Below are 12,996 nucleotides of genomic sequence, written 5' to 3'. Positions count from 1 at the left end.
AAGCTCCGTATTTAGGACTAGGGGCTAGATTTATGATGCGGCTGTATTTCGGCGGATTTGACATGGAAATTTAAAATGGCGATAAAATTAAGTGCAAAGTGTGGTGTTTTATAGTTATTGCCGCTTGAAATGACCAGTTTAAATGCTGCCACTTCGCGAATCTAGACCCAAGATAAAGCAATGTGATCCATGTCATATGCAATGCTCAGTTGTTTTTCCATGAAATTAGCTTAATCCCCCTTAATTTATCAACAAATAATGTTGCAGTTCTGCATATATAGACACCTTGGAATACACAGACTTACTTTCAGATGAAGTGCAATTTTGGGATAGATTACCAGCATCAGAATCCAAAGGTGAGTTTACTATACAAGCAGGTGCATCAGTGCTACAGGAGGGATGAAGCCGATTGCTGGTAGCTGCAGTTAGCACACTCACTGGTGTCACTAGGCCAATAGATGAAGGCTTCGCTAAAGACTTGTCTTCAGATACGATTTTTAGTATTATTGATGCATTCAAATTTTCAGAGATAGTAGAACATTCACCGATGTCTGTTTGCTGAAAGTCTTTTTTGAACTCTTGCACAGTGCTGCTCTCAGAGGTTTGCATGTATTTCTCTCCTAAAATCTGGTTTCCTGTATTTGGTGGGGAGGTGACTTGACGTAAGCCATTAAGCTGAGGTTCCACAGCATCACTTGTTTCCTTTACTTGAAAATGTGCACTATGAGAAATATGAATAGAGCTCTTAACAGGAGACAAGAGAACAGAAGATCTATCTTCAGATTGTTTGGTAATCTCATTCCATGTATTATTGTAAGAACACCCTATGTTCAATTCAGAGTCAACTTGTGAAACCTCTATTGAAACTTTTAGGCCATTAGAAAAAATATTCTGGCTCTTATTTATTTTAGAGGCAGAGTTATCTTGTGTAATACAGTTTGCTTCACACATTAATTCAGGGTCTCTGACTGATTCTGTAACAACGCTCTCTATATTGGATGAATGTTTTATTTTATTAAGGATGGCAATTTGCTGTCGACAGCTTGCAGTCATCGTTTTTCTTGCTCTGAAGATTTTTCTTGCTGATCCATTTGTATTGGTTACTAATGCACCCTACAAGAAGAAAAAAAAATACTAAATGATTTGTACCAGTTTAAGTTAAGCTCACCATCAGTATTTAAAAAAACAGATTTAGAATTTCAGACCATTTTGCTTTAAATTGGACCAAATGCAAATGAAATATTTATATCACAATCTCCCTACTACGCAAGATGTTATTTTCACCAAATTATCACCCAATACATCATCATCTGCTCAGGAAGTGCTATACACTTCTGCTGTCCCACTTAGAATAACAAATCCTACAAAATATGAATCATACATGAAAACAGAACAAGTACGAACAAGGTTGATAATGGAGGTGTGCGTAGATGTGAGGAGGGGGTGCTTGTGTAAGCCTACAGTACAGATGACAACAGCTGGCAATCTAGTACTGTAGTTTAGGAAAGTATACTCTTACAGGGCGATTCTCCAGAAAGTGAACAGAAACTACAAAAAATTTAATTTCACTAACCAGCAATTTGTTTATATTTATTAAAGTACACATTCCAAAGTATAAGAAACTACTTTGATTTACCTCTAAGCTACATTTTAGATAGGCTTTTCATTACACCAATGCAGAAGTTACAAATCATAAAAAACTATTGTTAATTATAACAAAGTTTTCACAGCACACTGTTCTATAAAGTAACTGTTTGGAAGTACCTTATATCTTTGTCCAATGTGTTGGCCATTTCCACTGTTTAGTTCTACCATGCTGAATCATTAATGAAACTTCAACTTCAGACCCAATAACCTGTGTCACCTCCCCAGGATACTGCTGTCCATTGTAAGTTACCAACAACCAGTTTCCTTTTTCAATTTCATTTTCAGTGACTTGAAACTGAAATTCATTATTGGATGAAACTGCATTTGCATAAGCCTGTACTTTTTTACTTGGTGTGCATTTAATTCCATGTAACTTGGATATTTCTGAAATACTTGTTGCATTTTTCCAGATCTCATCATTACGTGGAATGTCTTTTTCACCAATGTAGGACTCTTGTGCCTGGCATCAATGACTTCACAAGTTCTACAAAATTCAGAGCAGATTGCACAATAGTGGCACAGCAGACACTGCTGAGGAGTTCCTGCACTAATCAGTAATCTCCTCAGCGTTACAGCAGGGCAACCCACGGGGCGCAGCTCAGCAGCTGTCAGTGGGCGGAGCTACAGAGCAGAGGTCATTAGAAATTGACCCGATAGCTCAGTCGTCTGAGGTGAGCAGTAACTAGTCTGGACGGGCCAGGGAACGGAGCCTACAGTTTAATTCATACAAAATGTAGGGTGGACGCAACTTCGGCCGGCCAGTTTGAGAACCTGTGGGCCTATTTACAATAGAGGGCCTGGAGCTACAGCTCCATCCGCCCCATTGTTAATCCGGTCATGGTAGAAACAAATAATTTAATTATTATGTTTTGAACAAAGCGTAAAATCGCTCAAATCATTGTTCCAAAATGCTAAACACAGCCATCAAGACTAGAAAACATGTAATAATTCACACATCCCGTGCATCACTTTCTATTGTCCCCTGCATCACGAGGTTTTAAAAAAAATTAAAAAAAATCACAAAATTTCACAGTTGTTTATTTAATTTAAACCAAAGCAATATCTGAAGTATATTTAAATAGAAAATGCATTTAACAAGCATGTACCCTTTCACACTTCACAGAATTATTCATTACATTCTGTTAAGGTAGAAAATATTTTCTATGAGTCCTGTGCATCACATGATTTTAAATTTGTTTTCCTTTTAAACTGGTCTGTTAAAGAAATAGTTGTTATATGAAAAGTTAATAGCTTAGTAGCAATGCCTTACCATATAACTTAAGACCCACTAAAATCTTGGTATTTTGGCGAAGTTTGCCGTTTGAAAATGTGTAGCTGTCCCGTGCATTACCGGGAGAATCGCCCTACAACAAATTTAAAACCAATAGCATATGAGTTGCCAAGGAACTTTTATCAAAGATTGTAGATCATGGTGAGCGTATTGACGGCCCAGAAACATGGAATAATGAGCTAGCAACAGCATATAAAAGTAGAGGCATTGCAATCAAAAACTGGATTTTGGTACTTACCGATAAATCAATTTCTTCGATTACACAGGGCAAACTGGAGCATAAGAAGCTGTGGTATAGAGTGGAGCCGGGCACTTTAAATACTTAGAAGTGTGGCTGGCTCATCCCCCTCTATGCTCCATCAGCCCCAGTTAGAGAAACTGAGTGGAGATGGAGAGCAAGGCAATGGAAAAGAAAACTGAGGAGGTACCCACATGTAAGCAGTCCAAAGCCCGAAAGGAAAAGAAAAGTCGCAAACACACTGCAAACAAAAAACATGCAGTCATACAACCAGAACAAAAACGATTCCACAGGGGACAGTGGATGCCCGCCTAGTGCTTCATTACCTGCCATTGTTACGTTTTTGTTCTGTTTGTAGGACTGCATGTTTGTTTGCAGTGTGTTTGCAACTTATTTGCCTTTTGGTCTTTGGACTGCTTACGTGTGGGTTTCTCCATTTTCTTCTCCATTCCCTTGCTCTCCGTCTCCACTCTGGCTCAGTTTCTTTAACTGGGGCTGAAGGAGCACAGAGGGGGAGGAGCCAGTCACACCTAAATATTTAAAGTGCCAGGCTCCACTCTATACCCCAGTGTCTTATGCTCCAGTGTCCCCTGTGGATTCAGAGAAATTGATTTATCGGTAAGTACCAAAATCCTGCTACTTAATCTACTAGGGAACACTGGAGCTTAAGACACTGGGGACATCCCAAAGCTTCTCTCCCGGGTGGGAGAGTGCTGAGAAACCTGCAAAACCCTGCGACCAAAACCAGAATCCGAGGCAGCATGTGTCAAAACGGTAACACAGTACAAGTGTGAACTGCTGACCAAGTAGCCGCACGCCAAAGCTGCGACACAAAAGCACCTCTGCACGGAGTCCAAGTGGTTCCCACCGAACGTGTCGTGTGCTGACATGGAAACAGGTGGAGGCCGAGCACTGGCCATGTTAGCCTTGCGGATAGCCAGACGGATCCATGTGGCCAACGTCTGTTTGGAAGCAGGGCAACCACTCCGAACCGCATCATACAGTACAAAAAGGACATCCATTCGCGCAACGCAGCTGTTCAAGCAAGATAGATTCGGAGAGCCTGAAACACAACCAATGAGTGTGAATTCCTGGAGTCGTCTGACAAAACAGGCTGGTTGATGTGGAAAGCAGAAACAACCTTTGGCAAAAAAGCTGGCCAAATACAAAGCTCAACACAATCGTCATGGAAGATCAGGTAGGGAGAGCGGCAAGATAACACCCCAAGTTCAGAAACCCACCAAGCCGAAGCTAAGGCCAGCAGGAGAACAGTCTTCCAGGAAAGGTACTTTAGGTCCACCTCCTCTAAAGACTCAAACACAGCCGACTGGAGAAAGGTCAAAAAGAGGTTGAGATCCCAAGGAGCTGTAAGCGTAATAAAAGGCAGCTGGTCCCATAGGACTCCCTGAAGAAATGTTTGACCCTCCGGAAGAAGAGCCAAGTGACACTGAAAAATGGGATTTTGGTACTTACCGGTAAATCCTTTTCTCTGATTCCACAGGGGACACTGTGTCACAACCAGGGTTTCCCGGCAAAAGGGACAGGTATTACCTGTGAGGGTGCAGTGGCGTGGTCCTTCCGGTGGAGGAGCTGGTGTCTGGCAGCAGGCGTTGGCTGTGTGAGGTGTTCCGCAGGCACTGTCATTCTGGCTGGTACGCCTGGTGGTGTTTCCATTCCATTCTGGTATGGGCACCACCATCTTGCTTCTGGTCATGTGACTTAGTTGCTCCAATCCTGGCGTGTCACATGCTCTCTTCGACCATTCACGATCCTGCACTGAGTACTTAATGGAGTTCAGAGCTCCCCATAGTTGCCAGTGCAACGTATTTCACAGCGTATGCTGTGAGAGAGTTCCTGTGCTCCTGAGACCTGTCTGTTCAGTGCTCACCTGTGCTTTTGCTGGATCCCAGCTTCCAAGCAGCCTGCATTGCTCTGCCTGCTCACAGTCTCCTGCTGGAACCACCCTGCACCTTCCATTAACCTTCCCCCTGCCAAAAGACCTGAGTGTGCAGTTAACCCTGTCCCTACACTGCCTCGTTACCTAGCTCTCTACAGCTATCCTGTTTCTATTCTGAGCCATCTCAGTGCTACTAATCAGTTATTCAACTACTCCATAACCTCTCTGGATTTCATCACACCAGTATGAATTTGTAACCTGATATCCTGTATGCAGCCTCGCAGTAACCATTTGGATTACAAATACTTTTAATTATTTCTATCACTACCTGGACATTACCCACTCTTGCTTCACTTCAGTATCAAGTCATCAGCTCCCTACCTATATTCTGGACTTTATATTATCAGTATACAAGTTCACCCATTAAAAAAAACACTTTTCAGTTTGTCTGGTCAGGTGTCTGCTCCTGTTACAACCCCGGGTCCACAACAAACTCAGATCCTAACACACCGGAGGTGCTTACGCTGGGGTATAGGAGGTGTGGATAGCTGGAGCTGGCACTAATTAATTTAGAAGTGTGAAGCTCCTCCCCCTCTATTCCCCATCAGCCCTCAGTTTAGAAAATGAAGACAGAGAGGAGATGGAGAACAACAGGAGAGAAAGAAGAGAACATCACACAACAACTCAACTATAAAACATATGAAACAAACAAACCGGCAGGCAAAGATCGTGGAGGTGGGCGTCCAGTGTCCCCTGTGGAATCAGAGAAAAGGATTTACCGGTAAGTACCAAAATCCCATTTTCTCTTTCATCCACTAGGGGACACTGGAGGTGCTTACGCTGGAGACGTCACAAAGTTTTCTCCACGGGCGGGAGCACTCTGAGGAACCTGCAAAACAAGGCGGCCAAAACTTGATGCTGAGGCCGCAAACGTATCAAATCTGTAGAACTTCACAAACTTGTGAACAGATGACTAAGTGGCTGCACAGCACAATTGGCAAGTGGAGGCACCCTTACCGGCCACCCCCGAAGCACCCACGAAAGGTGTGGAGTGAGCCGAAATGGACCGAGGAGGCAGACGAGCATTGCTGACATAAGACTGACGGATAGTTAGTCTAATCCAATGAGCCAACGTCTGTTTTGGAAGCTGGCCAACCCCTCCGAACAGCATCATAGGAGGACAAAAAGAGCCTCCGACTTGTGGAGGGACGCCGTCCGAGAAACAAATACGAAGAGCTCGAACAACATCCAGGGTAGAAGGAACACCTGAATCCTCTACGAAAGAAGGCACCACAATAGGTTGGTTTATGTGGAAGGCCGACACCACCTTAGGAAGGAAAGTGGCTACCGTCCTGAGTTCTGCCCTATCATCATGACAGGCTTGTGGGACCCAAAGCCAAAAGCGAGGAGGCGGACCGTCTTACAAGACAAATACTTAATATCAAACTCCTCCAGAGGTTTAAACATGGAAGATTGAACAGACCAAGGTACCAAGTCCCAGGGAGCTATTGGAGGCTGCACACGCAAGACCCCCTGAAGGACGTTGGCACCACAGGAATAAGTGCCAATTTTCGTCGAAAGAAAAGAGGCGAAGTCCAGAATCTAATCCCGTCTGGAGAAAAAGTAAAAACCGGGATAACCGAAAAGTCGTAGACAGAAGGTCCCGACTGGAACACCATGAAATAGAAGAGCGCCAGATGCGATGATAATGCGCAGCTGAAACCGGCTTTCTGTCGCGAAGCATGGTGGGAATAACCGAGTCAGGGACGCCACTGAGTCTTAAAATATCGGTTTCAAGAGCCACCCCGTAAAACACAGCAGCATCAAGTTTGGGTGTACGAAAGGACCCCGCAGCAGAAGATCCAGGCGAAGTGGAAGGAGCCCCGGCTCGTGTGACAAGAGGGACCAGAGGTCCGAGAACCAACTTCGTTGAGGCCAATTCGGAGCCACGAGAGTGACTGAGGCCGACTCATGTTTCATCCATTTTAGTATTCGAGGAAGAAGTAGAATCGGAGGAAACAGGTAAACAAAGTCGTAGGTCTACGGCATTGTCAGAGCGTCAACCGTCTGTCTGTGGATCCCGAGTTCTTGACACGTATACTGGAAGCTGATGATTTAATCGAGAAGCCATGAGATCCACCTGAGGACGACCCCAGCGACGGACTAGAACATGAAACATGTGCGGGTGCAGCGGTCATTCCCTGGAATGGATATCCGGACGACTCAGATAATCTGCTTCCCAGTTGTCCGCTCCTGGGATGAAAATTGCAAACAGGATCACCGACTGACTCTCGGCCCACCTGAGAATCTTAGATACTTCTCGCATGGCCATGCGACTTCGAGTTTTGCCCTGGCGGTTGATGCAAGCGACAGCTGTCGCGTTGTCCGACTGAACTATTACCAGAAGAGACTTCGGAAACTGTGTTGCTTCTATGAGAGCATTGTAAATCACTCTGAGTTCCAACACATTTATGGGCCACCTTTGTTCCAGAGACCAACGACCCTGAAAGTGATAGTCGAGGACCACTGCTCCCCATCCTCGAAGGCTGACATCAGTTGTTAGATTATCCAATCCCATAGCCAAAATCTTCGGCCCGCTAAGAGATTGTTGGATTGTGTCCACCAGAGGAGAGCCACCCTGGTAGCCGGGTTCAAACGGATCAGTCGATGTAGATGCGACTCTGACCCCTGTGATAGAAGGTCCAACTGAAATACTCGGGAGAGGAACCATCCGAATTGTAGCGCCTCGAAAGTAGCTACCATCTCCCCCAAAAGACGCAGACAAAGAAGCATAGACATCTTCTTCGGTCGAGTACCAACTGAACTAGCAACCAAATGACCCGGGCTTTATCTTCCGGAAGGAAAATCCTCTGTGATGCCATATCCAGGATCATTCCTAGAAACAGAAACCTCTGGGACGGACTGAGATTTGATTTCTTGGAATTGAGTATCCAACAGAGCTGGATTACAGTCTGATGTGTCAGTGAGGCGCGGTCCAATAAAAGGGATTCTGATGGAGCTTTGATTAATAGGTCGTCCAAGTACGGAATTATGTTCACTCCTGATGACCTGAGATGAGCAATCATAACTGACATAATCTTAGTGAAAATGCGGGGAGCCGAGGATAATCCGAACAGCAAGGTCTGAAACCGATAGTGATTTTGAAATATGGCAAAGCGCAGGAAGGCCTGATGCAGTTCCCAAACTGGAACATGAATCTAAGCTTGATATGACAGACTGAAGAGACCATTTTGAAACAATCCATCTTCAGGTACAGGTTTAAGATGGGCCTGACCAAACCATACGGTTTGAGCACTACAAAAAGGTTTGAGTAAAACCCCACACCTCGTTGATTCACTGGAACCGGAACTATCACAGTTGATACTATTAGAGACTGGATAGCCTCGTCTGTAGCTATTGGCAGACTCGTAGTGAAGAAGCAAGCTGGAGGGGAGAATTCGAAAGCTATTCGGTATCCCAGGGAAAACAGTTTGCGAATCCATGGGTCCGAAGAGGTCCGACTCCAAATTTGTTGAAATTCTGTAAGCAAGCTCCCACCACAGGAGACCCCAGGTGGGACGGGAGACCGTCATACTACCTGATGCTCAGCTGGCTTCTGTTCCTGTCTACATGCAACCGTATGTGGTCGACCTCTGCCGCCCCTTGCCTGAGTGGGGGCACCTCGGGATCTACCATGAAAGGGCTGTGTCGCATGAAAGGACTGAAACGAGGGTCCTCTGTAAATTCTCCTGGGAGCCGAAGCCATGGAAGGAAGGAAGGAAGGAAGACATGCCCCCAGTGGCCTGGGATATCCATTTGTCTAATTCCGGACCAAAAAGCATGTCACCAGTGAACGGTAAACTGTCCACAGCACGTTTGGATTTTGCGTCTGCCTGCCAAGAACGCAACCAGAGAGCTCTGCGGTCAGAAATAGCAGAAGCGGATATACAATTATTGATCTGACTAATATCCTTGGAAGCTTCTCCCAGGTAAACTGCAAATGTGTTCTGCTAGTACACGTAATTAAGCTCTGGAAGCTGAAATCAACTGATCAGCCCAGCAAATCATAGCTAAGTTGAGCCCCCGCTGCAGTATAAATAGACCTTAGCGTTGACTCCAACTTACGATCAGAAGGGTCCTTTAGCAATGTAGCCCCCGGTACTGGAAGCATAGTCTTTTTAGAGAGGCGGGAAACAGACGCATCAACAGGAGGGGGGGGGTTTCCCACTTTTCCATCATAGATGACTTAAATGGATAGCTGGACGGGAACAGACGAGGAATTTGGAACCTCTTATCCGGATGTGTCCAGGCCATTGAGAACGGGAAAACCGCAGACCTTTTTGGTTCTTCATTAAATAACTCCCACTCCTGGGAAGCATGAACAATATCCTCAGGCAGATTAAGGATCTGCCTGATGGCCAGGATTAGAGGATCCACCCCCGTGGAGACGGATTCTAAGTCTTGAGGCGCTGTACCGTCATCATACAAAACGTCCTGAATTCACCTTCCTCAGTATCCTCATGAGTGAGGAGTTACTCGTCCGAATCCTCTGATTGGAGGATAGTAGTAAGAGGACGCTTCTGAGTAGGTATTTTTAAAAGGAAGTTGAGGGAATAGTAGTAGCGGTACCCAAAACCTGTACCAAGCTGTCTAGAGACTTGGTTAACCCTGCTACCCACGGAGGTTGAGACTTATGAGCCTCCGCCAATTCAGACGTTAATTCTGTCATAACACCTACCATGTGAGCAGCCCATGGAGTGGTGGGTGAGTTAGTAATGGGAGCAGAAGTATCCATTACTAAACAAGCATCACTTAACATGGATCCCGTAGCATGTGGCTTGGTCTGTTTGTTGCTACACTTTGAACAAACATCTTTTGAGAAGCCTTAGTCCTGCTTGACATTTATACAGCACCCACACAGTGCAGAAATAAAGAGACAGTATACTAGTACAGATGCAGACAGTATACAGAGACAGAAGGCTGATGGGTGAAGAGAGGAGAAGACACCCCCCACAGTAATAAATCCCCTGCTCTTTACTAAATGCACCCCATGAGCACTTACAGCCCTTTTTGAGAAGGATCCTGTAGTCTAGGGATGCCTGGAGCAAGAAAATCCAGCCTTCTGCTACATATGTTGCTCACCTCCTGAACCAGGGAGAGATGCAGGTAGTGAGTAATGGAAGAAAAAAAAAAAAAAAAAAAACAGCAGCCACGCTGTTATACACAGCTGCTTGCCGCCCGTAGAGAGAATTCGCACTGCATAGGCTCCGCCCCTTCTCTATCCCTAAGGGCTCCCAATATGGCCTCTATCAGGAGCAATACTCCCCCTCCCTACACTGCGGGTACTAGAGCCGGGAGCTGCGCTGAAGCGCTAGATAAGGAAAGCAGACAAGCTGTGTCAGCGCCGGGCAGCGTGTAGGGAGCCGGGTGATGCGCAGCTATTACTCACTGCGTGTCCTCCTGCAGTCTCTCTCTCTTCTATGCAGCACAGCCTTCTCTTCTTTAGCTTCACGCTGTGTGAAGGCTTGCTGGGGCGATAAGGAGCTGTCAGGTGCTTTTGAAAAAAGCCCTGTGCACTCCTTCCTGATTAATTATAAACATCAGGGCAACCAGTACCCGGACCCCACCTATGATATAGGTGGCGAAGGGTACCTCTTAGTGTAAAAGATGCTTAAAAAACAAATACAAAAATTTAAGTAAAATAAATGTACTGCTGGATCACAGCATAAAGTGACCAGCTCCAATGAGGCACATTTTCTAAACTCTCAGACCTCCCCTAACCCCTTACAAATGATGCCATACAGCCATGCCCAGCCTTTACACATTATGGCGCACATTAATGCCCTTTAGTCCCCCTATGCATTGTCACTAGTAGTAATCCCCCTATGCAGTGCCCTCAGTAGTAATCCCCCTATGCAGTGCCCCCAGTAGTAATCCGCCCTCTGCATTGCCCCCAGTAGTAATCCCCCCTATGCATTGCCCCCAGTATTTGCCCACCTGGTTGCCTTTTAGTGACCTGGGCCTAAAGCCCAGGTCACTCACATCTATTTGTGGAGCATATACCTTCAATTGGGCATAATGTCCCCTATGTAGCCCGGGCCTTGTGCCCACCTATATACCCACAGGCCTATTGCCTGAATTTATCCCACGGGCCTAGTGCCCGACAACCCTTTTGGTCTAGGGAAGGGTTAAATAACGGTGGCCCAAGGCCGCCTACCGGTACAGTGGAAGAGGCTGCGGGGAGGAGCTTCGTTAGCTCTTTCTCTTCGGTCCTCAACTTCATTCTTCTGCCACTGGCCCGTCCTGGCCAGCGGCGCCGTCTCTTCCTGCCTTCCTCCTTGATCACGCTGTCTTCTGGCCTCTTGCGCGGCTGCCGGAAATGTTGCCGCGACGCTATACTCTTCGGGAGGTCTTCACTCCTCCCCTCCGCTGCCGGTACTGATGTTTCCCGCTCAGCGGCGTCTAATTCAAGACGCCGCGAGTGAGTGGGGCTATGACGCGGTGAGCACCTGGCTAATTGTTTCTGGCTCTTGACCCAGTCATCCTCTCTGATAGCACCCCCACTGCCGCTACTGCAAAACAGGAAGCAAATACCCTTCTGGTTCAAAGCATGGCATGGCAGGCTCTCTTCTGCAGCGGATCTCTGGCGGGTTGGATTATCATCGTGGTGGTAGTAGTTACACCTATTTGGCTGTGGCAGCATGGAAGTCTTAATTTTGAAATCATGCCTGAGGGCACTTTCATGCATAACTGACAGAGTACATGTGGCGCACGAGGCATAGGGACTCCACCGGGGCACAGAATTCATCAGCTTCCTATCCTGCTCAGTTGTATCCTCCAGACAGTGAGGATAATGAGCACACTGAAAAGGGTTACATTAGTAAGTAACAATTTAGTTAAAGCGTTACATTCATAATTAGTAGTTTACATATGATAAATTAATGTAATCCCATATTCTGAACTTTAACCCCCGCTTTATGTCTCTCCACCTTTATGCCTCCTATATCTCCCAGCCTTATGCTTTTGTTTCCTTCACTTCTGTCCCTTCTTCATCTCTGTCACTCAAACCCCCAAACTCATCAATGTATCCCTATCCAATCTCAGGGCCATATTCAATTAGCGGCACAAACGGATGGTTTTATGCGCCATAGGCGAAACCAGCAACAGGTGAAATAAAAACTGGAGAAAATATTTCTCTATCCCAGACCAGGAGAAAAAAAAAAAGCAAAATCACTATTTTTGGCAAAAAATGTGGAGATTTCTTTCAGAATCCTTTGGACACCCTCCCTAATAATAAATTACCGGGAAAAAAAAATCATAAGTTGCGTACCTTCGCGAAATATGACCGTGCAATTTTGGGAGAAAAAAAACTAAAAAAAAATTGTTGAAAAAAAAGATAGAAAGCAATTATTTTCCAGAAAATTACTGTTCCATGTAAATTGGGGGTACGTTAAAATGGGTGCAAGTATATTTTCGTGTCGTAAAAACGCAATTTTAAAAACTGGTAAAAAACTGCCTGCTGCGACCACGTGCGATGACTGACGCTCCCATAATGCCCCCCGAAAAATCAGACCCAAAACGCTAAAACCATATTCAATGATTTTTTTTTTGCCCAAAATTTGCGCGGCCGTTTTTCGCCAATGTATGCAACTTATACATTTTTTTTCTGGTAATTTATCATTAGGGTTCCAAAGGGTTCTGAAAGAAATCCCCACATTTTTAGCCAAAAATAGGGATTTTGCATTTTATCTCCTGGTCTGGGATGGAGAAAACTTCTCGTGTTTTTTGGCAGAAATTCTGCCTTTTTTTTGCCGAAAATGGCCGTTTTCGCCAATGGCAAAAAAAGGCAGTTTTCGCCGCTAATTGAATATGGCCCTTAGTCGCACATTGACATATAAGTGTTGCATAACAAATTAATCAGCA

At 45.4% G+C, this 12,996-nt stretch overlaps 1 protein-coding gene and 1 pseudogene across 1 annotated transcript in view; both read right to left on the bottom strand.

The window, feature by feature from the left end:
- The window catches only part of ATF7IP2 (activating transcription factor 7 interacting protein 2), a 132,953-nt gene that overhangs the window by 67,456 nt on the left and 52,501 nt on the right, over window positions 1-12,996 (bottom strand). Inside the window, exon 2 of the mRNA XM_088466764.1 lies at window positions 306-1,113. Within this exon, the coding sequence (XP_088322890.1) occupies window positions 306-1,113 (808 nt within the window). The remainder of the gene's footprint in view (window positions 1-305; window positions 1,114-12,996) is intronic.
- The window catches only part of LOC148534561 (uncharacterized), a 37,133-nt pseudogene continuing 26,030 nt past the window's right edge, over window positions 1,894-12,996 (bottom strand).

This window comes from Taudactylus pleione, unplaced genomic scaffold (genome assembly GCF_031769625.1).
Source record: "Taudactylus pleione unplaced genomic scaffold, aTauple2 ptg000066l, whole genome shotgun sequence".
Taxonomy (NCBI): Eukaryota; Metazoa; Chordata; class Amphibia; order Anura; family Myobatrachidae; genus Taudactylus; species Taudactylus pleione.
This window is presented reverse-complemented; position numbering and strand designations above follow the sequence as displayed.